At 41.7% G+C, this 27,869-nt stretch overlaps 2 protein-coding genes and 1 long non-coding RNA gene across 3 annotated transcripts; 2 read left to right on the top strand and 1 right to left on the bottom strand.

Moving 5' to 3' along the window:
• The first annotated feature begins 5,629 nt into the window (after positions 1-5,629).
• Positions 5,630-10,218, top strand: LOC133391392 (uncharacterized). Its single transcript, XR_009764893.1, has 3 exons — positions 5,630-5,982; positions 6,397-6,467; positions 8,967-10,218. It is a non-coding gene; the product is annotated as an uncharacterized LOC133391392 (long non-coding RNA).
• Positions 10,219-11,600: 1,382 nt separating this feature from the next.
• LOC133391391 (uncharacterized) lies at positions 11,601-16,187 on the top strand. The gene is made up of 2 exons (XM_061645493.1): positions 11,601-14,602; positions 14,679-16,187. The coding sequence occupies exons 1-2, from the start codon at positions 14,582-14,584 to the stop codon at positions 16,185-16,187; spliced, it is 1,530 nt and encodes a 509-aa protein (XP_061501477.1). The 5' UTR covers positions 11,601-14,581.
• LOC133390970 (uncharacterized) lies at positions 15,753-20,786 on the bottom strand. Its single transcript, XM_061640479.1, has 3 exons — positions 18,101-20,786; positions 17,794-17,803; positions 15,753-17,570 (listed from the first exon to the last, which is right to left on the bottom strand). Exons 1-3 carry the CDS (start codon positions 18,346-18,348, stop codon positions 16,368-16,370), a joined length of 1,461 nt encoding a protein of 486 aa, XP_061496463.1. The 5' UTR covers positions 18,349-20,786; the 3' UTR covers positions 15,753-16,367.
• Positions 20,787-27,869: the final 7,083 nt, after the last annotated feature.

Here is a 27,869-nt window from a genome sequence, read left to right as displayed (position 1 = left end):
CGACTGGCTGATGCTTCTTGTGTGCGTAAGCTTCATGAGCTGTGTTCGTGATGGACGTCATTGTTTTGAGCCGTACGATCAGCTGGGATAGGTGAATGCTCCATATCGTGCACTATTGGGTGTACATTACTAGGTGATGAACTATTTGGCTTTTCATTGATGGTTTGCTCTGCCGGTTTCGGAATATTATCGATAGGCACTACATTGATGCTTTGAAGTGGGGTTTCATGTGCATTCATCGGTGTGAGACAAGCCAAAGTATGGGATGAGGCTGGGCGGTTATCACGTAGTATAAATTCACGTACACGTAGATTAGAAGGCCAAACCGAGGACGATAACGCAGTTTCACGAAGGTGAGCCGGGATGCGAACCTTAAACGACATCGGTCTAGCCAGAGTGGTGTCGAAATTTTTGCCCATCAAGCTAAATGCAATGACGTCGGTTGTGGCCAGCCGTCTTTTCACAGATTCCACGACTTGTTCACAGGAAGTGCCAGGAGCAATGTTAGCTAAATGAAGCCACATTTTGGGTACAAAGCGGTTTTGAACGGTTGGAAGGTTTGGAGAATCGTTATCCGTGCCATAAATAGCAATTGGCTGGCGAGAAGTGATGTTATTTGTGATGTTAATATTGTTGTGCTCAGCAAGTGACGGTACGGCTATGTTATTGTTGATATTGTTATTATTGATGTTTGTTGTTCTTTTGGCGATAGCAGGTGAAGTGTTTGTAGCACTGACCAACTCGGAGAATAATCTCTTCGCTGGTAAAACTCTGCGCAATTTGGCAGGAGGGTGACTGCTCAGTGGTGTTCTCTTCTGCGATTCATTAAGCTGCGATAGACCAGTACGAATTTCTTTTGCTAGAGGTTCAAGTGCAGATTTGAGACTATTGGCGACGGCATCCATTGTTGTTTGTATGCTCGACTGGGCCAAAGCTTGTTTGATGTATTTAGTGCGAGGATTAATAATCACATTGTTGCACGCTAGGCAGCACCAGTGGAGTTGTTGGTATTCGTTGGTTAGCTTCAGTGCATTCTCGGGAATGCGCGAACAGCGGATGTGGAACGGTGAGTTGCAAATATAACAGCTAATCAGGTCTTCGGTGATCTCGGTTGCGCAAGAATTGCAAGTATGCTCCATTTTGAAAAGGAATTCACAGGTCGATGCCTTGACCGGTTAATAGACGCACTACGCGGGTGATGCGACCGACGAGCAATTGAAGAAGAACTAGCACAATTGCTAAAAGTATGTATAATACGTTGTGGGCAAGCTCACTACACAACTTTTTTACTTAGAGAAAACTGATTGTTTGTTAAAATAACCGAAATACGGAAAATAAATCACGGAGCTATACGTAAACACGTCTGACTATGCCGATTTGACAGCTCGACGAAGGATCATAATGAACGAGAAATCGATCAGATTGCATTTCTTTTTTAACGGCTTTAAATGAACTTTCGCATTCCTTTGTCCATTGGAATGGAACATCTTCTTTTAATAAGTTATTAAGTGGGTATAAAGTCGTGCTAAGATTTGGAAAGAATCTTCCATAATAGTTTATCAAACCTACGTATGATCGTACTTGATCCCTGTTCTTAGGAATGGGCATATTCTGAATAGCGTCTATTTTATTACGAACTTTGTGAATGCCATCTTTATCAACCATATAGCCGCAATACTCGATTTGCTTGGCGAAAAAATCGCATTTATCCCTATTCACTCGCAAATTGTACTTGTCTAACCTTTGCAATACCGATTCCAACCTCTGTAAGTGGGTTTCACTATCTGGCCCAGTAACACGGATATCATCTATAAAAACTGTCACTCCTTCTATTCCTTGTAACACCTCCTCCATCAGACGCTGGAAAATAGCTGGGGCAGACGCAACACCATACATGAGCCTTGATGGCTGGAACAATCCTCTATGTGTACTAAGGGTGAGAAATTTTCTATCCTCTGGTCGTACTTCAAGTTGTAAGTATGCTTGGGATAGATCTATTTTAGAGAATGTCTTACCCCCAGCGACAGTCACAAAAAGTTCCTCAATTGTAGGGAGAGGGTGCTCATCCACCATTAAATTTGGGTTTAAGGTGATTTTATAGTCTCCGCATAACCGTACCTTACCACCAGCTTTTTTTACCATAACGACAGGAGTCGCCCACTCAGAATGGTCTACGCGCTCCCATACACCATCATTTACAAATTGATTAATTTCTTTATCAACTGCATCACGAAGCGCAAACGGCACCTGTCTTGCTTTAATATACACAGGTTTTGTATGTTCCCGTACTGTTAGTGAAGCTTGAATTCCTTTTAATTTTCCAATTTCCTTACTGAATACTGATGGTTATTTCTGAAGTAAGGCATTTAATGCACTGTACTTGCATTCATCATCCCTATCGCAGTATCAAACAGTGTGTGTGCCAGATTTGAAAATGCGATTAAAATCTAAATTTAATGCACGTAACCAATCACGTCCCAGCAAGGGGTGTTTGTTGGACTTCGTTACATACAGTGGCAATACGAGTTTTCTTCCCTCTACCACTACTGTGACCAATAATTTTCCCAACACACCTATGTCATTGTCCGAATAGCTTACTAGTCTTAAGTCCGTTTGCAAAATTTCTATGTCTTTGAGATGTTTTTGTTTGTCCTTTATGTTTATCAATGATACCGGCGATCCAGTGTCGACCTCGAATGTTAGTACACCTTGATTGACCCTCAGATTCAACAAAAACTTACCAGCATGATTCTGGACCGTGCTCACATGAAGAACATCCTTTGGGTCGTTTTCCTCCAAATAATGTGTGTTCTCCTGACGCCTGTTGTTGTGGCGAGACATACACACTTTTTGTAGATGTCCTCTTTTCCCACAAGCGCTGCAAACCGTTTGCTTGTGCTGGCATCTATTAGCCATGTGATTTGTATCGCCGCATCTGTAGCACTTTCGCTGTTGACCGTTGTTTGTCGATGATATTTTCTTTGTATTGGCCGTAACTTGTTGCACTTCACATCTCGGGCTGGTTCCATGCATTTCCTCGGTCCCACGCAATGACATTTCCATTCCAAACGCAATGTCCTTGGCTTTGGATAGTGTAAGATCGCGTACTTCCAGCAATCGTGACTGTATTCCACGATTCCGAATGCCAAAGACAAATTGATTTCTCAGCGCTTTGTCTAAGTACGAATCAAAATTGCAGCTTTTAGCCAGCTTCTCTAACTCCATTAAGTATTCGCTCAATGATTCGTTCTCCAATTGCTTACGGCTAGTAAACTTGAAGTTTTCTAGGATTTCTAGCGGTGCAGGGTTGAAGTGATTTCTCAGGAGTGCAACGATTTCGTCGAATGACTTCGTGTAGGGATCGGCGTTTTGCAGCTTGTTGCATAATACGTCGTACGTAGGGCCGCCCATGTAATGTAGAAGGTAGTCCTTTTTATCGCCATCTCCAATTTGGTTGATTCTAAACCAAATTTTTAGCCGTTCCATCCATCTATCGAACGATGATGACACGGGGTTGAAAGGCTCGAAAACACACATATTAGCCATTTTTGCGTTGGTACCGGAAGAAGAAGAAGCAGTAGGTGTGGAAGATCCAGCGCTCGCCACGGTTTGTGGTTGCATCGATATACAAGCAGTAGCAGTCACAGCAACAGTAAGAGTAGTAGGAGCAGCAGTAGTATCTCCGGTAGTAGCAAAAAAATGGTAGCAGCTCGTCCCGTAATCAATCCAGCTGACGCTCCGGCAGCAGTAGCAACGCCAGACGTAGTACCGCCAACAGCATCAAAATTCACCGTATTCGTAGCACCGATAGAAGTAATAACGGTAAATGCTCCTTCTCACCAACGTAGGGAACTGTTTAAGTAACTGAAAACGTATAATTCCCTTTTCTCGTCGCCAAATTGTTGTATTTTTGATGCAGTACAAATGTTACACGCGTTTTCTTTATTCAGTTCCTTGTATGCATGACATTTCATTCGCTCCCTTCCTGTTTCGAGCAGTGCTGCTCGTTCGAGCAGTCGCAGAGCTGCCAACATGCCATAGCTGTCAATGTTGTATATAACAATAATAACATAGAAATCATTCAAATTTAATATTGAAAAATGTAAACAAACGTCCATGCCAAAACACATACAGTGCATACACATGGATTATGTACACACAATGGTTTAATAGGTTTTGATCCTTTATATTTGATGTTATAATTGATTGAAAAGTTTAACAATAATTATTGATAGCTATTTTAAATATTTTTCACGCAATTTTAAGAAGAAAAAGAGACAAACTTCGTAAACAAACTTAAAAATGTCCCGAATTGAATTCTATCTACTGTAGCTGTGAAGCGTTTGACAGCCAAGGTACTCACAGCACAGGTGGGTATCGAACATCAGAGCGTTTCTACATACACCGAGAAATTAGCTGAGAATAAAGCTGACAGCATGCGTTGACAGCGACTGACAGCATTTTCGGTGAGAGAAATCTCCTCAGCATGCACAGAACGATGGAGCTGAGAAAAAATTAAATTGGCAGTTTATGTCGAACGATCAATTATTGTTTGTATTTTTGCAGTCTAATAATTGTAGAAATGTTATTAAAAAGTAAAAGAATTTTTTTTTACTTCATTTAAGCGATTCAAATTTTTACAACATTTCCCTGGAGCCAGCCGTTGGTGCCAGAGACCCTGGAGTCAGCGGTTGGCACTAGTGGAACTGGCCATATGCATGTCGCAGTTGTGTCCTGATAAGTGGTGCGCCGGATCCATGTATTGGTTCTTGGCGAACTACGTAAAGGATGCTAGGGAATACTATTGTATTCGATGGAGTATGACCCGTTTTTCTTGATGAAACTATGTTGGTCATCTTGGGTGTGTGTATGACTCGGACGGTTCCTCTGAGAGTATTCCGAAGCCACCACTTGCTCGTTTTTTATTTCATAACAACTATTAGAGTAGAATTATCTTATAGATACTTTCGTCCTTCTCAAACTTGTGTAGGGGTAAGATTTGGGACTTATCATCATCATCATCATCATCACAACACAATTTTAAAAAGCCTCATCTCGGCGCTTTCCGAAGCTTCAACACACACCAGCGTGAGAAACTGGTTGTCAATTCTCTCACTGCCATCTCTCAGCTGCTTTCTCGGTGTATGTAGAAACGCTCTCAGAGCGTTTCTACATACACCGAGAAATCAGCTGAGAAAATTACTGACAGCATGCTTTGACAGCGACTCACAGCATTTTCGGCTAGAGAAATCTCTTCGGCATGCAAAGAACGATGGAGCTGAGAAAAAATTGAATTGGCAGTTTATGGCGAACGTTCAATTATAGTTTACATTTTTGCCGTCTAATAATCGTAAAAATATTATTAAAAAGTAAAAGAAACTTTTTTGAGTTCATTTTAGCGATTCAAATGGATTTTTTCAACATCATTTTAAAAGTCTCATCTCGGGGCTTTTTAGAGCTTCTACACACACCGGCGTGAGAAACCGATTGTCAATTTTCTCACAGCCATCTCTCACCTGCAGTTTCGGTGTATGTAGAAACGCTCTCACAGACAGAATCAACTGACATGTTCGACTCGACGTTTGTCTTGTTTGTTTGTTTGTGTCTGACAGTGCACCTCCATATGATTATATGGGTTTGTTCGTGTCGGATGTCATGTTCGATTGCTGCTAGAGCGCCGCCTTACTCAGCAGGCCAACGAAAAGATTTGTTGATTTAGCTGGCAGCTGGCAGATTTAGTCATGTGGGTCATGTGGGCACTTATTCGCCGTTTGCAATTTGCTTGATTCGAGAAGTTGTAACAATAGTGCTCGGTACAATGTATAGCAAGAGGATGGATTCGGTAAACGTTTCCCGTTTTGTGGATTAAGAAAGCCACTAAAGGTATTTTCCAAATAGCTGGAGCGGTGCATTTTTGTGTGTGAACGATGAAGCGACGCTTTTCCGTGAAGCTGTTTAAGTTCATCAAGGCAATCAGAACAGGTAAATAGTCTATAAACAAATTGGTTTGTCAATTACTTCATCAGTTTGATATCAAGTTGTATCAGTTTTATATCAAGTATCTTTATATCGCGCCAGTTATTTAGTGCCAACTAAATAGAAGTTGATTCAATTTTCGATGTTTCATTAATGTAAATAAAAAACGAGAGTGGAATGTTAAGTGTGTTTTGTATTACACCACAAAACGCCAAAACCGATATTTACGTTTTCTGAAATCTGACAGTGCTTTAACATATTCAGCCTGGTTCAATCCGGCGCTGTTTTTATCAACTTTCCGTTCCGCCGGCATCTACAGCGCAAGCAGTGGATTTTGATCCAAAGATGCATGTACAAAAAAGGAGTTTTTTCGCTATAATTTCAACTGTATTTTTTTCTTTCTTTTTCTTATTTTTATAGAGACTTTGAGGTCTAGTTCATTCGCTTCTTTTCGATGGTTATATTTGATTCAGTAGCATTGTCTCTTTCAGGTAATTAACAATTTTCATTTCTATAGTTGTGTCGTTTTTTAGAAGCTGTTCGATTTTCTTTGGTAGGTTGAGTTTGGCTCTTATGTTCTCATATTCTGGGCATTCGGTTAGTTAGTGCTTGACTGTTATGTCTGCGGCGCTATATAGGGAGTTTGAAGGGCTCTCGTTGTTTTAAAAGTGGCGATGTGTGAGACGGGTGTGACTAGTGTTGGGAAAAAGAGCACAATTGGGTGTGCTGTGCGCACACGCACGCACATCTCAGTGTGCGGTGCACATTTCGCACTGTGCGCGCTCTACGCACTGGGCGTGCACTCCGCACTTTTCGCACGGTGCGCGCACTTTTCGCACACTCCGCACAGTGCGAGCACAGTCCGGACTTTTCGCACACTTCGCACAGTGCAAGCTTCACTTGCTTCACTTTGCACTGTGCGAGCACACTTCGTACCATGGTGGTAGGTACACAAAGACCACGAAAACACGACCAGTGTCAGCTTTTTCTCTTAGAGTTCATTTACTCAGCAATCGGGTTCGTCTAACAGTGGATGAACTTGGCGGACACCTGACCTCTTCAAGCCCCCCCCCCCCCCCCCGCCCATCCACGATGGCTATTATTGGTCCCAACAGAAAGCATGTGTAGATCCATGCAAATATTGGAAACCCCATCGATTTCACATACACCTACATACATGTGACATACAATCCTTTAAAGCAGGGGCCTCCAAACTATTCAACTCGCTGGCCGCATTGCTTCAAAAATAACTATGTTGAGGGCCATTTCATTCCACGAGCTGCACTTCATTCCACGCTCTTCTTTTCCACCCTTTTACGCATGGCAAAAGCGCAGAACGCTGAAACACGCGCGCACTGCTGAAATCGATACAATTTAATCATCGTTGGCCCAAGGCATTGGGTAGAGCGAGAAACAACATATTTCTTTGCAAATGTGGCTGGCCGGTGCACGAGCACACCGAAACCGCGCGGAGACATTTGCTGCGAGAATCGAATGCACAGAATGCTGCGCTTGACCACCATTGAAAACCCGTAACACAAACACAAGGATACAACACACCCAGACAAAAATTTAAAGGCCCCGAAACACAATATCAACACAGCGGTTCGTAGCCGGAGAAATTATCAGGAAAAATCGGCTGACACCAAGCACGCGTCTCTTTAAAAACTACTATGAACTGTGAATGTCGTAGGTAAACGACGCTCCAGTGGGTTGAGGTTTCTCTTGAATTTGGCTGAGATGAGACGTGTCTGTGCTTGTACTCGGAGCCACCGCTTTGCGATTGTGCAATAAAACAGACAGCTGGTTTCACGCGAAAACTGTTATTCGCGTCGCAGGCTTGCGCGCACTGTGCGGAGTGTGCTCGCACAGTATGAAGTGTGCTCACTCTGTGCGAAAAGTGCGCGCACTGTGCGGAGTGTGCGAAAAGTGCCCGCACTGTGCGAAGTGTGCGAAAAGTGCGAAGTGCACGCACTGTGCGAAAAGAGCGAAGTGCGCGCACTGTGCGAAAAGTGCGAAGTGCGCGCACTGTGCGAAGTGTGCTCGCACAGTACAAAGTGTGCTGTGCAGTGCGCACAATGAGGTGTGTTGTGCGCACAGTGCGCACTCGCGCACAATGCCCAACACTAGGTGTGACCTATTCTTAACCTGGTGAAGATTCTCAGATGGTTTCGTGAAGGGTGGTCTGTCCATGGATCTATTGTTGTTTTTATATATTTAAGCTGTTTGTTGTGGGATTGTTGCCATTATATCGTGCAGTGCATTTTAGTCTGGTTGTGAAGCCAACGACAAAAGTCGGCTCTGGACAATCTGTTGCTTTGTACTGCGAGTAACAATCGGGCTTCGTTGGCCAGTCTATCCGGCTGTTCGTTTCCTGGAATCTTCTTGTGGCTGGGGATCCAGCAGAAGCTGATGTATTTGATGTTGGGAAGTTGTTCTATATGTTGGATGTATGGATTGTTGAAATGTCCGTGTTCTATTGCTTTTAGGACGGATGCGCTATCTGTGAAAATAACACACTCGGTGTTTTGAGGTGCTACTTCTTCGGCTGCTTTGATGATAGCTATCGCTTCCGCTGAGAAGATAGTGGTGACAGGGTAGTCTGAGTTTTAGGTTTCTATTTTGTGTGTATATTGCACAACCGGCGTTGGGTGGTAGAACGGAACCATCGGAGTAAATTTTGTAGTGGTTTTCGTATTAATCGGCTATTTCGATAAAGTGTTGTAGTATGACCAAACTATTGTTGTTATGCTTGCTGATGTGTTGCATCGACCAGTCTATCTTGATGATAGGATTGTACCACGGTTTTTGCTTGTTTTTGTGGTGAGTTTCATGTTATATTTTGCCTACTTTGTTCATCAATACTGTTGTGTGTGGGATGACGTTTTTATCAACTGCAATTATTCTTAGAATATTTTTCTTTTACTTGCCGACTGCGGCTATTCATGTGTGAAGAGTACAGTTATTCATAATATTGTTTGTTTCCCTAGCACAAGACCAATGGCAGATCCCAGGGCCTGCCATCGACATACGGGAAAGATCACTGACAGACCCTGGGGCTGAACATGTTGAAGGTGCCACTGAAAGTGTCAAAATAGCATTATTTCTTAGTTTTATGATATTTGAAGCAAATTTTTGGTGCAATTTTGTAAATAATAAATTTGAATATTTGTTGCGCTGATTGGTAGCCTACACTAAACATATATTTTTCATGTTTTTTTATTGTTATATCGTGTTAAGTAAGTTGCATACGTTGACTGCCACTAAACCTTCTGAACGCCTGGAACCAGCGACTAATACTAGTCGGCATTACCAAAGAAATAGTTAAAAATGAACAGTCGTTGAAACATAACCATGGGGCCCTTTATCATTCTAGTAAGTTTTTTGTATGCAGTTTAACTGATGGAGGCTGAATTCATGTAAACACTCTGTATAAAACCACACACAAAACTAGTCTGTAATTTTCAGTCTAGATTATTCTAGCCTCAAAACTAGAATTAGATCCGAGTATCTGCTCGAAAAGTGGCAAAACAAGGTGGTGTTTACATTTATCCCAAGGCGCATTAAAGAGATCTGGTGATGGAATCCAGAATCAATGTGTAAGTATTCCAGGTGGTCTTATAGCATGTTTAATATAACAAAATTAGGATATCACTTTTTGACACGATGGGTGAACATTTTTGTGCAAACCAACTTTCTGGAGGCTTGACGACTAAACAAAACACTCTTAAAATCCTCATTCAGAAGCAGAGGCGATAAAAATCAGCCTTCTAAATTCATACATCTTGGGATAAGCGCACCTGTATATTATACCCACTTTGATAGCAGCTCGAAAACTGATATACAATGTTAACAGCTGACAGGCTGAAATTTCAGCCTATCAACTTAAGACGGAAAGGACCCTCATAGTTGTTAATAATTGATCGATTTTGACATCACGAACGCATTAAGCGTATGCGCTTCAAATTAACTGTTGATTGTTGGGCTCACATCTAATAACTCTTTTATAAACGTTGAATCTCAAATCAACTCTTTTCATATCTTTATGATCTAACGGTTATCTGACTGCGTAAAAACATGTTATGTCGCATACGTATATCAGCATTTAGGTTATTTTTGAAGAAAAACAATTCACCAAAAAGATAAGAGCACATTCTTTTCCTTCATGCCAATTGAACTGTTGTATGATCCATACTAGTGATGGGAAAATGAAATTTTTGTCGGAATCGATTCCGGCTAGCTCCGCAATTTCCCGGAATCCATTCCGGATAGTAGATCCGGAATCAGTTTCTGGAATCGATTTGTAATCGGAATCGGCTCCAGAGTAGATTCCGGAATCAGCTCCGGATTCGGAAATTGTTCCGAAATTGACCACGGAATCGGAATGGGCTCTCGAATCGGAATTGTCTTCTAAATTAGAATTGGCTTTCAAACACAATCAGTTTCGGCATCGCCATATAAAAAGCCTTTTGGGTCCAATCATACTATTCTTGAGTAATTGTGATTCCGTTATCTGGGCAAATTGCGATTCCCAGGTCGATTCCGCTTCCGAAGCCGATGCTGATCGCAAAATCGGATAGGTTCAATTCCGAGCTCCCACCACTTATTATTATTATTATTATTTATTAATCTTCAACGGGCCGTGTGGCCTAATTAAGATGTAACAGTTCATTAAAAAAAAATAAAAACATAACAAAACATGATTTGCAGCGCAATTCACAGCGGCCATGGCAAAAGCCGGAGACGTTCCTTGAAGCACTGAGGTGAGATGTCGAAGTCGAAGCAATCCGAGACAGTATTGAAGACAGCCGACATGCGGAACATAGGGTCAGACCGACCAGCCCTGGAACGGGGTTGAGCGAGCTGTAGAGTTTCTCTAGACCTAAGTGTTCGGGATGGTGCATAGATATTGACTCGATGCAACAAAGGCGATGAGTCGCTAGAGCCATTTAGCAATCCAGCGATGAAAGAACACTGTGCATTGCGTCTTCTAACCGAAGGAGGTTCAAGGTCTAGAAGACGGCACTGCGCAGCATACGGAGGAAGATTATTGCGATCCTGCCAGGGAAGTAGGCGTAGGGCATATCGCGTGAGTTTACGTTGAATCGCCTCAAGTCGAGCTCAAGTCAAGAAGCGGTAGTTGGGCTCCAGACTATGCACGAATATTCCAGAACCGAACGAACGATACAGCTGTAGACAGCTTTGATGCACATGGGGTTGCGGAATTCATTAGTTGTCCGGATAACCACGCCAAGTAATTGATTTCCTCTAGCTACAATGTCATCGATTTGCTGTTTAAAGTTCAAACTAGAGTCAAGCAGAACGCCCAGGTCTTTGGCATGAGTTTGTCGATTAATTGCAGTGCCGTCCATGAAGTAGGTACCAGTGACTGGGCTCCTGCATCGACTAGACACACATTTCTCGATGTCAGCGCTGCAGATAGTCAGTCCATTACGCTTGCAGGTATATACAGTCTTGCAGGTATATATATATATATATATATATATATATATATATATATATATATATATATATATATATATATATATATATATATATATATATATATATGTTGTATATAGGCGAGAAAATTTTTGCATCGTCGGCAAACAGACTGATACTGTCGGGTGGTAAAGCGAGGGTAACATCGTTGATGAACAATATGAAGAGAAGCGGGCCAATATTGCTTCCTTGTGTGCACACCCGAGCTACCGACTATTTCTTTGGACATGTGCTTATTAATTTTCACGATGCATGTGCGATTAATTAGGTAAGACTTAAGCCACTGTACGAGCGAGCTGGGAAATCCTAGCTTATCGAGTTTAGCGAGAATGCTCTGCTCTGCTCAATGCTCAATGCTCTGGTTTCAATTCAATTCAATTCAAGTTTATTAAAATTGTCAGCTTAATAGTTTCTCAATTCCTAAATCTATTTTATTCCTAACTTAACCTATCTTAATTCCCTATACTAAAGTTAACTTTTGAGCACTTGAAAACGGATATCAGATTAAAGTAGAAACATAAGAAAAGAAGAGTAAATAAGATTAGATATGATAGTCGGAAAAAAGAGGATGAGAAAATGAAGAGGATAAGGAAGAGTATCAGGGAAAAGGATCATAAAGGATTATAAAAGGGGGTGGGTATGATCTGTGCTAATATTAAAAGCGCGAACACACAGGAGAAGAGGCTCGTTGGAACCAAATGTGGTGTGACGAGAAAGCATGTTTAGTGCGCTACGTGCCCTTAAATTTCTAGAGGGTACGTACAAGCCAATCTGCTCAAGGAGAGTGGGAGCATCGATGTGACCATTGAGCATGCGTCCGATGAATTGGACGCGCGCTTGGGAGCGTCTTACTTCTAAGGATTCTAGACCTAGCAAATTGCAGCCAGATTCGTAGCTGGGCATATCGGCGTTGGGGCCAGCCATTCGTCGAAAAGCGAACCTTGTGAAACGCTTTTGGACCTTTTCAAATCTTAAGATCCATCCAGAACGGACTGGACCAACGACCACTCAAGCGTATTCCTACGTTGATCTAACTAAAGAACAAATAAGTGACTTGAGGCAAAGTGGATCACGAAAATCTCTGGTGAGTTTATATATAAGCCCCAGCGTTCTAGAAGCACTTGCGACAACCGACTCGTTTAGTGAACTAAATGTTCGTTTAGTGATAATTTATCATCCCAAAGGACGCTAAGATCACGTATAAGGGAGGTTCGAGACAGCACAGAATTGGAGAGCGAATATTCGTAACGGATAGGGTTGCGGTTATGACTGAAGGATATTTCAGAGCATTTCTCAGGGCAAAGACTTAGCTGGTTGAAGAAACACCATAAAGAGAATGAGTTAAGAAACTCCTGGAGCCGAAGGCTGTCGCTGTGCGTTCTGATAGTTGAATATACTTTTAAATCATCAGCATACAGTAAATGACCTTCGGACGGGAGAATTTCATGAACATCATTGAAAAAAAAGTACGAATAATAGAGGGCTCAAGACGCAGCCTTGTGGCACTCCAGAGGAGGGACAAATGGCCGAAGAAAAAGTAGTGTCGATTTTTAAAACGAATGGACCTGCTATTTAAAAAAGAATAAAGCCAGTCAATTAACATATTAGAAAAACCAAGTTTGTTTAGTTTTAACAGTTGTCTACTTGCAAACCATAATTAAGCGAATCTTGAAGAATCTGCCACGAATTCTCAACCTGCACATTGCGAATTCTCAACCTGCACATTGCGAATTCTCAACCTGCACGCGCGTCTTTCCACCGCTCTGGTAGATCGTGCAGTTTCTACGGTACTGGCGCACCGTCTCGCCTTTCCAGCATACCTCCTGAAGTGCTACTATTTCGAAACCGCGGGCCCAGACCTCATCGAACGCAATTCGGAACTTCACATCCGATGAGAGGGTTTTGCAGTTCCTTGTCCCGAGATTCCAATCGTAAGTCCTTTTTCCTTCCGTGGGTCTGGATCGAATGGTCCGATACGGTACTTCTTCTTGTTGACTTTTCGTTGCGGTAATGTTTTTACGAGAGTGGCTTGCAAGTCCTCTCCCCTAACCTCCAGTCTCGTCGTAGGGCCTACGCTCGTTGGCTTTTTAGAGTCCTACAGCGAGCCAAGACGGAAGAAGCCAGCGCAGCCCTTCGGGAAGAGACATACACTGGGGGGAAGCCGCTCCTGACATGGAGAATAGACGCTCCCTGGTAGAGTCATGAAGATCAATCATCATCTACCTTCCTCTCAATTTAGCCACGCAACCCATCCGCCCAAGGGGTTGGATTTCCCCGTATATCGTAGCTTGGATAATTGAGAGACATGTTACCGTTCTGTACGACGGGAACGTATTGAGTTGGTGAAAGAGGTGGAGAGCCTATGTTAATCTTCTAGAGGCTTCGGATCCACCCCCGTATCAGCGAGGTATTGCTACAACACTGCTAACAGAACTTCGCACCTTAAATCAATAGTTGTCATTGTGTTCGCTACCCAGATAGCAAAGCCGAAGGCCTTTGTATGGGAGCTATCGCGCTGATCAAGGCTCACTTTTTCGCGCGCATAAAGCAAAATGTGCGCGAAGGCGAAAAAAAACCCGAAAGCGCTTCGTGTCCTCTCTCGTGTTTCTAGTTTTATTCTCTCTCGCATGTCATCACTCTCTCCCAGTTTTTCGGATTGAAATGAGAATTCACTCTCTTGATTTTAGGATCGCTCTCTCCAGGGGAACAAGCTAGCATGCTCTCTCGCTCTAACAAATGATATTCTGTTAGGTAAAGCGGGAAAGCATGTTAACCATCTCTTTATTAGTATCGACGATGCCTTCGATCTCTTTCACACCACGCCGTCAAATCAACATGCTCTCCTCCTCTTTCAACCTAGCTCTGTCAGAGCCATACACAAAGCCATCAGTTGGACAGAGCAAGAAAGCATATGGATAATCTTGCATGGGGGCTTGATGTGCCTTTTGTTTTGCTGTTGCTGGTTCACGAGAAAAATATACCGGTGTTTTCGCTGAGCGTCCGTGGACAAGTTGTGATTTGGTTTGGCTGTGGAAGAAAATGATAATACAAAAATCTGAATTATTAAAACAGCGATAATTGTTGGTAAAGCATATGATCTAATATGAAGAAGTTTTATAACACGGTAAGTAATCGAAGCACGCAATTTATGTGACGGTACAAATCAAAACAACAAGTAATGCGTTATGTTTCTGTTTTAGCCAAACAAATTGCTGAGTCAAGCCAGCACCCGCACAATAACGACAAATGTATACGGACCAACATCATTTATATCAGTGCCAGCGAATGGCATTGATCCGGTGGTATTGCCACCGTTGTCAGTGCCAGTATCATCCGGAGTGGCTTGTCCACCCGTTAAGCTGACTGCGCCACTGCCGCGTCCTTCATCCGTTCACACAGTGGAATATGTTGATAATGTGGTGCTGCCGCCGTTGGTGCCACTATCATCCGGAGTGGCTGGTCCATCCGTGAAGCCAGCAGCGTCGCTTCCACCACCGCGCCCTTCATCCGTTCACACAGTGAATACTGTGGTGCTACCGCCGTTGGTGCCACTATCATCCGGAGTGGCTGGTCCATCCGTGAAGCCAGCAGCGTCGCTTCCACCACCGCGCCCTTCATCCGTTCACACAGTGGAATGTGTTGATACTATGGTGCTGCCAAGTACAGCAAAAAACAGGGCTGAAAAAAGTACTTATGCATCAAAGTCCCCACCAAGAAAAGCCAAACGAACACGAAACAAACCAGCGCCAACACCATCTGTTGCGAATGTAGGTTCTTCAGCATCCGCTGTTCTTTACTGTTCGACAAATCCACTACCTGGTTTACCCGACATGTCGGGTATGCCATGTATGGAAGATTGTGAGCCATTTTCTCCCGAACCGTTTGAAGCAAAACGGAAAACTTCTGCAGTGGTTAAAAAGACGAAACATCTTTCTACAACGATGGTTAATATGGCAATGAATGATGCAGAGTTAGGTTGCCTGTTAGTTGACGCGGATGACTTAACAAACTTCCCACCAATATCTCCAATGACCACCAATGCGTTGTATTCATCACAATTAGATAATGAAAGAACAGAATGTGATTTAAACACTCCTCACTCTTCCTCGGCATTAAACGCTCCGGAAGCAATGATACTGCTTCGTGATGTTGCGACAAAGGCAGACACAAATATGCTGTTACGTGAGATACGGAATTTGCGTCAATACGTAGAGCATTCGGTGCAATCTGGCGTCATCGGTCCAGCACCACAAGAGCATATACAACAATTTGAATTCAGCCCATTGAAGGACAGGACTGAACTTGAAGAGTTCGATAAACGTCTTGAATCGGATGAAGAAAATAAAAAAAATATTTTACAATACATTTTACGGGAATCTGGAGATACAAGAATACACTATATACTTCATAGCGCGATTGACATTGTTTTTTCCAAAACACTGTTTGCCCATTGTTGCTGGACAGGAATCAATAAAGGAAGCAAGAAAATAGCATTAATGGATTTTGGAAATGTTCTACACATTTTTAAAACATTAGGAAATCTGAGCGACACACAGGTGCGAGACCTGTTCAAACAGAAGAACAAAAATGCTAAACGGCGCCAGACGTTATCAGGGGAAAAAAACCAGCCCCTATTGCGCCAATTAAAATCTTTAAGGCAAATGTTACAACAACGGATGATTGAACTTTTAGCGCCTTATACGATATAACGACAGTGAAATATGTGATAATGAAATCAAATGATGAAATTTACAGTTCCTATATACGATATATTATAATGAAATAATGTGATGATTAGAGTACAAAATAGTGAATAAATTGTTTGATGCACTTGACAGACATAAACTATTTGCTACATATATTTTATAATTTACACATGCTTACTTTTATTACTCCATCGGTGAATCGCTGTATACCTTTGGCAGGGTGTGAATTAGCGGGGTAAAATGTGTCCGCCCGTTTTCACCAAGTGGAATTGCAACTAGTTTACAGAAAATTCTGCTCGGGTTTATATTAATTGTGGCTGTTGATGAGTCTTTAACGTTACATTCAAATGTATGCAAATATTTTGAAGAAACGGGGAAATTGTAAGTTGCCTTATTACCCATCAATTTCTTTCCAGTTATTACAACAGAAGAAGCTACCTTCGCTGCCGAACAAAACTGAATAACTTCGTACTCTGTTGAAAGAAACCATCCATCTCTATTACCTTTCTTCAAAATATAATCATTCATTTGTAATGTAACGTTATCTCCGTGGCCTTCGATCTCATACAAAACTTTCATTGGTTCTGAAGCATTAAAATTGTCTAATTCGGACAGCCGATTAATTACTTGCTCCAGATTTTTCCAACCACTTCTTAGCATGTTCTTCATTACCTGAAGAGCATTTTCAAAAATGTATACTGACAATGTGCTGAGAGGGCCAAATTGCCTTACCTCTGCAGTAACATGTAGCAGGTTGTGAATATTGCTACTCACGTAACCCTCTCCGTAAATCTGGGCATAGTCGGTAACAAATTGTTCAAGAAATGTATCAGCAGTCTCCCATTGTCTTTTATAAGTGTTAGAAGAAAGAAATTTAACTGCGCAATGGAAAAGCATGAAGTGGCTATATGCATCATCACTAATTCTACCTTTCAAAATGATAGGGGCAGCATAATGCAAAAAGGAACTATACTCAGAGCCCTTCCAAAACTTTAAATCGTCCAACCCGCGTAGCTTGCGATGGATCTCCGATGGCAAAACTATGCGTCTCAGCTCCGAAGATATTTCTTCTTTTACTTCATCAGACCACTTCTCAGCTCCCCACAAACCGTAATTCCACCCGTGCAGTAATTTTCGCTCAACACCAAGATGCATTAAATGTAGTTCTTCGGCGATAATAATTTGCTTTATCATATCCAAGCCATGTATATGAAGTAGTGGCGTTAGTTCCTTCTGGTGTTCTTTATAGTTACGCCTACGGAAATCCAAATCATTTCTTAGAGGAGCTTTGGTATCCGGGAAGCACATAGTCCGTGATATAGGATGGTGATAACCAACAACAGTGCATTTGCAACAGTGCAAGACACCCATGTTTTCCATTGTGTGCTATAACGCCTTAAAAGAAAGTATAAAAATCATTAGTTTTAAATTACACGAATTTATGCTTTACTAAACCCTGTTCTTCTTCTTCTTCTTTGGCTCAACAACCGTTGTCGGTCAAGGCCTGCCTGTACCACTAGTGGGCTTTGGCTTTCAGTGACTAATTGATTTCCCCCCATAGCAGGAAGCAATCCTACGAATGGCGGCACGGTCTATTTGGCGATCGAACCCATGACGGGCTGTTATTGTTAATTAAATGATTAACGTTAATCGATTATAAACAACCTGGCTTTATCCTGACCTACTAGCTTAACTTAAGTGACGAATATATTAGATTATTTTATATTTTGTAGCCCCTTCCGTGTAAAGCAATATAGAAGAAAAAGTTCTAAGGAGCGTTAAAAAAGATAAAACCAGAAACAATTTTTCCACCTTTATATATGTCCCATTGGTCCCCCCCCCCTCCACCTTTACACAAGCCTCTACATTGGTCCCTATTTCTTTATTTCTTAATTTATTTTAAGACAACACATTACATTTGCATCTTTATAGACCCCTTATATTGTTTTGTTTTTGTTTTACCTTTAATGAATGATCGTGCCGGTGAATCAGCAATGATGGCACGTACTTTTATTTTGACCGTTGTGTCATTATTGCCCACTGCAATACCTTTATCAATAAGATTGTTCAATTCATCTACTAATGGCCGAAGGTACTGCTCGAGCGAATCTGGTTTTTTCGATCCACAAAATATAGCCACAGTCATCGGTTTGACGCTTGGCATCCTATGGATACTGGCCAGTATAGGCCAAAAAGATGTGCGGCCGCTTTTATGTAACGGTATGCCATCTATTGAAATATTGATTTCCAGTTCAGCATCAGGTGCTACCTGATGGTTCCTAAACAAAAAAGAAAAACTGATATATTGATGGAAAAGTACATGGGAATGTAACAACAACAAAACATCTTTATCATACAGATTTGAAAGATTCACTCCTGCAAAACTTCTTGTATAATAATTTTTCGTTTATGAATTATGATTTATTATAACAACTGAAAACAAGCAGAAGGCAATCTAATCTAATACAGACAACAATCTAATAAAGTTCGTATATAGTTTGCAATAGTAAAATAAGCAACAAGTGATGAAACAGACAATCGCTAATAAAATTTCGAATGTCATACCATTGTATTTATCTAGTACCGTAAATTTACGATCGTTTTTATCGCAGTGTCGTGGGGTCTAACATTATTTAGCTTATTTCTACAATCTTACCTTAATCTTTGTTGAAGGCACTTTCCTAAACCGTTGTACCAATATTGGCCCCCAGCGACGTTCATAATATTTTTTGGTGCCGTGCTTGTCTTCAACAATGTCCGTGCATCTTTCGGTAGCCGTATATCCGTCCGTTCTCGCATTATGTGCAAAAATAAATTTAATGTTGAATGAGGCACATTGCACTTTAACGCCCAGTACCGAATACAGTCATCCAAAGTATGAGCGTGGACATTAAACCCCGCTGTTATTAGCGGTTCGTTATTGTCCTCCTCGTTTGACCCGTCATCGGACGAAGCTGAAGATTCTCCCTCTAGAACTTCTTCGACTAGCGGGTCAATAGCTAAAATTTATTCAATTATTTTAATTAAATAGGTCAATTAACCGTTAGAGGTCTAGTCCTTTGCCTACACAGAATAGTCATTTCTGCGTAAAGGACACTATACTCGCCCGGTTATGTGGATGGTTTTAGCAGATGCTAAGGCTACTTCGATTAAAATGGTCAAAATATGTACACTGGTAATGAAATTGTTAAACATTGTTTATTTGCCACCTTACATAATGTGTGAAACATTGAACTGGGTATCGCACATCAGGACAACCCTTCATACGGGGGATCGGTCCATTCTAGGTTTGAACCTATGACAGGAATTTTATTGAGTCAATCGAGTTGACGAATATACCTGGGGACCAGTACTATTTATTATCTATCATATATTACTATTTTCATTTATTTTTGGTCTATACAGCCATCTATTTTCTTTGTCAAACTGTTTACAATTGCTGCTTGTATGTTTGAAAGATTTAAGCATTCCTAATTTTTATATCTAACACACTAGATGCATACAGTTCACGCTCGGTAATCCGCACTAGATCAAGAGCGGATTATCGAATGGCGTTCTATTGTGTTTTTTTACCTTTTATGATTGTCTCAATTCATGTTCTAATGATTGCATTACCTTTTATTTGTTTTATCAAGAAGAATTATAATAAAAAAAAAAAGATTATACAGTCCGAATTCACTGGTTGAACTTCGATTCCCTGCCAACTACTGAATATGTGCTTTTTAGTGGCCACGTTTTTCCATATTTTTTTTTTCTCGGTAGGCCATGAGATTTTTGTAAATATTATTATCATGTATTATCATTTTAATCATATTTCACTACCTTTGGAAAGCATTGTACTCAAAATATTTATTTTTTGTTGGTTGAGAAAGGACAGCCGTTTATAGTGTTTATATTATATTTTGTTTTTATGCTATCATTTGTATCTAACTAATATTTGCCACAATACCCGTCGTCGATCTTTGGCTTGCTTCGCCGCTTATACATGTTAACTTTCTGCGATAAAATGGCAATTCATCAGCAAAATGGCCAATTTCAGTATCCGATAGAATCAGAGCGATCTTATAAAAAACTTGCAGCTCGCAAGCTGTATGCGGCTCTCTGCTACCAAAATAGCGATTTTTCCGTCATTTTTCCAACAATTTACAAAATTTTATGCTTGAATTATAAGCATTACGAGCTTTTTTAATATGTCTCTATACAATTTTTTACACTATCTTGTGTCTTGTTTTAACACGCAAAGTTTGCCGATCACTTCTTCTTCCACTCCGCAAGCGACAGAAAAGTTAATAAAGTAATACACTGACACAAAACTGGCCCTTCTTGTACATAACGGTTTGTGTAGGTTTCGCGTAATATAAACAGTGATTTATAATTTCTTTAACTGCACAAATCCAGACATCATAATCGTCAAACGTAAACTCTACACACAAAATACACATTCATACACAGAAGCACAAACACACATATAATGTTTATATGATTCTTGTCGTTTCTTATCACATTTTACACATCACTTGACACAAAACTATATCATATTTATCAGAAACCACTTTACAACATTTATTTAAATAATTTACTACAAAATAACAAAACATTTATGAACTTACCTACAGGTAATTGATGGCCACTTGATTCACCTTCTTCAATCACCATTTCCCCTTCTGCGCGCTGATTTATCCGGTTGAAAAACTGCCCGGTTCGCTTCGATTTTTTCACCGATTGATCCATAGTAATCTGCATCAATGAATAAAACAAAAGTTAAGCAATTTGGCGACTTATATTTTCACTAAACAGTCTTACCTTTGTCGCGTTTGTTTATAAAGCACTTCCACTTGATTTGCGTGTTTCACAGTGATACAGGAATCAAAAATTTTGCAAGTGCCAGATGAATGCAATGGACGAAAACGCCAATGAGTCAGAGAGAGATGCAGAAGTCAACGGTGCTGAGAGAGCTGACACACTCGTTTTGCTAGGAGAGAAAATTCTCTCTAAAGTCACAGGCGCATGCGAAGGAAGAAAAAGCGCATGAGTGCGAGTGAGCTGGGTGAAGTCAAAAACACGAAGTGTGGAGGAGAATTCTCTTCGTGTGCCAAGAGAGAATTGACTAACACCCTGATGAGCGAGAACGCAACAAACGTTGTGGAATGTAGAAATGGGATAGGAATAGTGAGCGAACGCAGTTTGTGGACATGAGGGGGTTGAAACTGGGAGAAACAGGCTTCGGTTGCTACTTGGGTATCTTACTTGTATAATAGTAATTTCAATGTTACTTTCCACAACTGTATCCACACCAACATACAAACAAGGATTTGAACATTGTTTCAGACAGAAAGGTTCACCAATCTAACGGAATCATACAGTTTTAGAGCTTTATGCAAAGTCCGATAGGTGAAGCTACTGAGAAGCTTGGCAGCGAGGGAAGATGGAGAAAATGTTTGGAGAGAAAGGAAAAAATTCATAACATTTTTCGTGGCGTCTTTTGCATCTTTGTGTTTTGCAGCTTCGTGGCGATGTTCTAGGGTATTCTATGCATTTTTGCACCCTTGTACGCATTTGTGTCGATATTTATGTTAGCCTTCTATTAAACTCCACCGTGAAAATAAATCGTTAGTAGAATATTATTTTAGTCAATAACTATCGGTTTAACCACTGTTCATTAACAAAACTAAATTTCGAAAACACCACTAGACACTACGGAGCTGCACAAAAAACTGGTTGCCGACTTGACAATCGCAGCAAATGTTCGCTGCACGTTTCAACAGCTGTCACATTTATGCGCACGGTTAATCCGCCCGCCAGTTAATCCGCCTTTGGATAATCGACGTTCTACCACCGACAAACCGACGTGACACTTCGAACAAAATGAGCTTCAAAAGTTGTCTCATTATTTCAAATGAAAATACGTTAAACACTAGCGCCATCTCTAGAATGATTCGCTTACTACACTGACATAGAGAAGAAACTGCTAAATTCCCTTTTTGTTTTTCTTCGCAAATTCCAATGCGTATTGTTTTATGTACTTCTCACATCTTTTGCATTGATTTGGAAACTTATAAAATGATTTTCCTGGGTGTTTTGTCCAAAAATTCTCACAAAATCTTGCCTCACACTTCCTTCGCAATGTGTATTTAGAAAAGTTGTTTACATCGAAGCAGCAGTGAACAGAGCTTACTTTGACAGAAGTGATCGCCTCACTGGTAAATGACAGTACTTTCGTGTGGGACACTTTTGTAACGCCAGTGTCACGTCGGTTTGTCGGTGGTTCTACTGTATGTAGCAAATATCGCCTTGCAGGCTCTGCGTAATAGTGTTGGGTGATTCAGGATTCGGAAGATTCGAAGATTCAATTCCTATAAAGATTCGATCGGATCGGATCCCGTTTGTAGGATTTAAATCCCTAAAAGATTCATTTGCGATTGGGATTGGGATTGCGATTCTATTGTTATTGGGATTCGATTGGGATTCTAATTGGGATTGGGATTGTGATTCAATTGGGCATCGGATTGCGAATCGATAGGGATTCGATTCAAATTGGGATTACGATTCATTTGGGATGGGTATTTCCATTAGATTCAGATTGCGATTGGGATTCTGATTGCGTTTGAGATTGGGATTGCAATTGCGTTTCTGATTGGGATTGCGATTGAAATTGCACTGCAAATTAGAATACAACGCTACACAACATTGGAATTCTGACTGAGATTCAACTAATCGAATCCCATTCAGAATTGGGACTCGAAGATTCGAATCCCTTCTGATATTGATTTTTCCCATCGCTACTACGTAAGTCCGATGATGGATGAAAGATATTGTGAATATGATATCACCATCTGAACTACAAGGTAAGTGTTAATATGTAACACCCTTAAGTTTACAGTTCTACAATTATCATGTGTTGATGGATTTGTAGCAGCATCGACTTTACCGAAGCTGGCGACGATACCGACGATACCATGAGTTGATCTCACAAATTCATGCTTTTCCAAGAAAGGGACACTTTCGGCTTAAAGTTAGTAGGCTGAAATTTTTTTGTCAGCTGTTTCTATTGTATAGTAGTTTTCGAGCAGCTATCTAAGTGAGTATTGTATAAAGGTGGTCTTATAGAAAAGTGTATGTATTTAGATGGCAGATTTTTAACGCTTCTGATGCTGAATGAAGATTTTAAGAGTATTTTGTGTATTCGTCAAGCCTTCAGAAAGTCTGTTTGTGCAAAAGTTTACACCCGTTAAATCGAAAAGTGATCTTCAAATTTTGTTAGAAAAATATGCTATGAGACCACCTGGACTACATACACTTTGATTCTAGATTTCATCACCTGATCTCTTTAATGCATCTTAGGATAAATGAATACATCACCTTGTTTTGCCATGTTTTCGAGCAGGGAAATTTGCAGGCTAGATTTATGTGTGGTTTTGTATCGAATGTTTACATGGTTTTAGCCTCCAACTGTCAAATTCCATATAATAAAGCTGACTAGAATCGTAAAGAGCTCCAAACTCAGGATTAGTAACTGAATCTAAGCGAATCGGAATATGAATCATCGATGGCCAACGTAGATCCTAATATAGCATCTGAGGACGATGGATACGATCCTGACTACACCAAAAACACAAGCGAAGAGGGCTTACGGTATTTGGTGCTAGTTCGATAAGAATCGCACGCATAGTTAAAAAGTTAGCTTAAGTATCTTCGAGCCAACACAGATATCTGTGTGCCAAAAGATCCAAGACCATTGCTGCGGACATGACGAAATACTGCTATCCTTTCGTCTATAGAAAATGGCAAGTTTTTGAATAATGCAATACGCCATGGCTTCACAAGTGAAATGCGGTATGTTAATCTATCTTTGCTTATGAATACGAATATATACATTTGTTTAGAAAGTATGTGGCTCCCAAAAATCTAATGGGAGAATACTAAGTAATAATTTAAAAAACTTTCTTTTAAAAGAAATTATATCGTACTGACACAAACGCTTCAGTACGGTCTTAACATCGATGGCCTCTTCATACGCGATCTAAAATGCAGTTCTTGTCATTTTTTTGGAGGTAGTTGACCAGCTGGATTGGCCAGTGATGATCGTGGCTATCTATTGCGGACCAACGAAAACCAGAAAGTTATGTGTTTTATCTGCGGAACGTAGTCGTTGAGATAAATTTATTATAGAGTACTGGATTCATGGTGGAAGAAAATACAAACATAGCTCTGAAAAAGTAGTGTTACGTTAATAATAGTAGAGAGAAAGTACTATTACGTTAAAATAACGAGTCATCATCGCAAATACATTAGCACAAGCTTTCATGGAAGATAAAATATAAGCTTTTCTGAGAGATAAAATTCTCTAAATTTTTTTACACGTGTACTACGCCGTACTGAAAGACACTCATGTTAAAATGTCACACTGAAGGAGAATCGGTGGCACAACACATGGTGCGTACTCATAAATGATTTGTAGATGGAGGATATATTAAGAACGGGGTCCACGCCGTTGATGAATTTGGACGAATTTGACATCATTCTAGGAATTATATTCTTTGTACGAATATATTGTATTTCTAGGTACGTTTAGATCTAGGTTCTATTTTAGATACGGATATATTGAGAGTTGTGTATATATTATTTATTCCTGATTTCACTTACCGTGTGTTGTTTCCATCGCTGGAGTGTTCTTCTCTCGGTCATCTTGCTTCATGCCGGATCCGTTTAGACCATTTGACCGCGGTTACCGTTATCGTGTACGATTCTATCTAATTTAATTTTTTTATTTCTCCTAGCAAACAATGAACTCTAATAAAAAACATATTCTTCACTGGACACGTGCTGCCTTTGGGTGAGGCAGATTGGTCGGCGACGACCACAACCACCACCACTTCCACTACCACCACTACCGTCATCAGGACCACAGCCGCCTTTGTCTCCACCAGCACCACCTCCAGCCCAGGCACCTTCGAGGTCCCAAACCAGTCTATCCGACCACCGACCAAGCGTCCGACGGTCCTCACAACGGAACGGAAGAGGCGGAGAGACTTGGGGGAACCATTTTTGCCAGCTCAGAGTAGCGGTTCCCATGCCGTTCCCATCCACACCGTCTCCGGCCAGAAGGAAGTGGAATTACAAACCATTCTGTTGCGGCCAGTAAAAGACGGTTTCGTGAAAGTTATGGTATTTCAATTCGCTACCACCGCAGGCTGCCTCACCGCTGTCCGAGCACGCCCCGCAGCAACCGAGCCAGTTACAACGACGTCTTGATCCTGCCTGCCTATTATCAGGTTGGGAGCACCGTTGTACCTATCCCGGTTGCAGCAGCCCGCTCCCACCGCAACTCGGACCACCACCGCTTCAACTGCCACTCGTACCGTCGCTTCCACTGCAACTCGGACTGCCGCTCCCACCGCAACTCAGACTACCACCGCTTCAATCGCGGCACGCACCGTCACCGCTTCAACCGCCGCTCGGGCCACCACCGTTTCCACCGCCGCTCGGGCCACCACCGTTTCCACCGCAACTCCCACCGCCGATTTCACCGCTCCCACCGACGATTTCATCGCTCTCACCGCCGCTTTCACCGCTCCCACCGCCGCTTCCACCGCAACACGGACCGTCGCTCCATTTGTCCCTGTTCATTCAGCTACCGTCCCCAATGTGTACCAGTTGCTAACGGAGCTCGCCAACCAGACAGCCACGCTCGCCAACCAGACAGCTACGCAGACAGCCGACATAAATCGACGCTTTAACGTTTTAACGGCGCAAAACGAATCTGTGCAGAAAGAGGTCGCTGTTGTCCAGAAAACTACGGCGGTTATGGAGGCCGTGGTAAACCGACTGCAGCAAATAATATGTAGCGATCAGGATGGAAGTTCGCCTCCCGTCCCAGAGGACTTCACGCTGCAGCCTGTACGGTCGGAGGATGAGCTGAACGACATGTAGCGCAAGTTGAGCAACAATCAATATATGAGGAATTGTGTGACATGGCTGCACAGCAACATCACGTCCAGACAATTGAACAAGCGGCTGAAGCAGGTGAAGGAGCTGGTACTGGATGCCACATTTGTGTTGAGTTGCCGTTGGTCTGCGAGGAACGATAAAATAGCGATGTCCCATTTCCCGAACGTATGTGAGTTGTTCCGGAGAGCGGCATCATGGGCGAATTCGTCCATAACAACATCATACGTTAGCAACTTTTCATACGCGTATTGCGATACATAAAATAAGCCAGTTAGTTTAAGTAAGGTTAAGTTTTAGTTTAAGATAGTTAAGTGACAACATTTCATTAGGTTAGTAAATTAATTTCAAAGTTAAGTTAAGTTAGTTACAGTTAAAGACGTATACATTAAAGTATTAAAAGAATGTAAATATATTATGGTTATGACTACGAAAATAACATTTTGATTCTTTCACAAAACAACCAACCAAAACTTGCTCACTATTCGCCCGATTGGTCTGAAACACAATACACAAAGTTGGGCTACGGGAGGGATACCGGAAGAGGCATATTTTTGACATTCACAATTCTCCATTCACCTGTGTAACTAAACTATTTCGCATTATTTACCCTACCCTAAAGTACAAAACACAAAGCTGGACATATTTTTTCTTTAAGGCTTCATTTACATATGTGTGTGTCAACGGTACAAATGTGTATACCCCGGCCCGCGCTGTCTGCACTGCAGCTAGCTTGCACATCAAGGTATTGCTGGGGTAGTGTTTCAGGGTACTTGTGTTTAAGTCGTCCATGCTGATCGAGTAAATATTCGCCTCCGTCGAGGGGCACGGTTCTATTATTGCAGGCACCTGCTTAAAGAAACCATACTCCTGCACTGTAATTTCGTTGCCCGATTTTGTGGCCGTTTCGTACCAGACCACCTCGCCCGAGTTGGACATACACCACTTCTCGCGGAAATTTTGCCGCAGCGTAAAACCCTCCCGTACGGTCGCTATGGTGTCGACACCTACCGTCCGCACCGATTGCTCGTCCACCTTTCGTTGGTTTTGCTGGCGCTTGGCAACATTAATATGTTGCAGTTCCAGCAAACGATGGACCGCTTGGACCAGGCTGTGCCTCCCGGAATGTACCATCTTTTTGAGCTCGTGCAAAAATGCCTCTAAAAGGAAGGCCGATATAGTTTTTAAACCCTCAAACATGCGCACGTCGTCGTAAACGTGCAGCAGGTTATGCACGTTGATATTCGTAAGCACTTGACTGTACAAATCGCCATAGGCTGCCACAAGCCTATGCAGAAATGAGTCAGCCAGTTCCCATTTTGCGCGGTGGTAGGTGGTGGTCATGGACCACCTGGATGTCTTCGACGTCACTTGCTGCACCGATGCTTGCGTCGGCCATGCTGTCCTCCTCGCTGTCGCTAAGCGGAGCATCATTGTCTGTAAAACAGATCGGAACGGGCTTCCATGTACGATGGCTCAGCATCATCGGCTTGGTTTTCTGTAATATAGACTTGTAGAACATTTAACAACACTGCTCGTTACATTCACCTCACTCATAACCGTTCAAGTACTCGTTGGAGAGAAAAGGAAGGCATGATAAAATTCTCCGAACGCCATGATTTCTTCCGTCGCTTTGCACAGCGGGTCTGAGCAGTGTGGAAGTGCACAGTGCTAGTACTTTCGCAAAGTACGCTCTCTGAGCACAGTGCAGCAGGGCTAGAACTGTACCAGCACTTTGAT

The sequence above is a fragment of the Anopheles gambiae genome, chromosome 2 (genome assembly GCF_943734735.2).
Source record: "Anopheles gambiae chromosome 2, idAnoGambNW_F1_1, whole genome shotgun sequence".
Classification (NCBI taxonomy): Eukaryota; Metazoa; Arthropoda; class Insecta; order Diptera; family Culicidae; genus Anopheles; species Anopheles gambiae.
The sequence above is the reverse complement of the archived record's forward strand: the minus strand, read 5'-3'. Positions and strand labels throughout refer to the sequence as shown.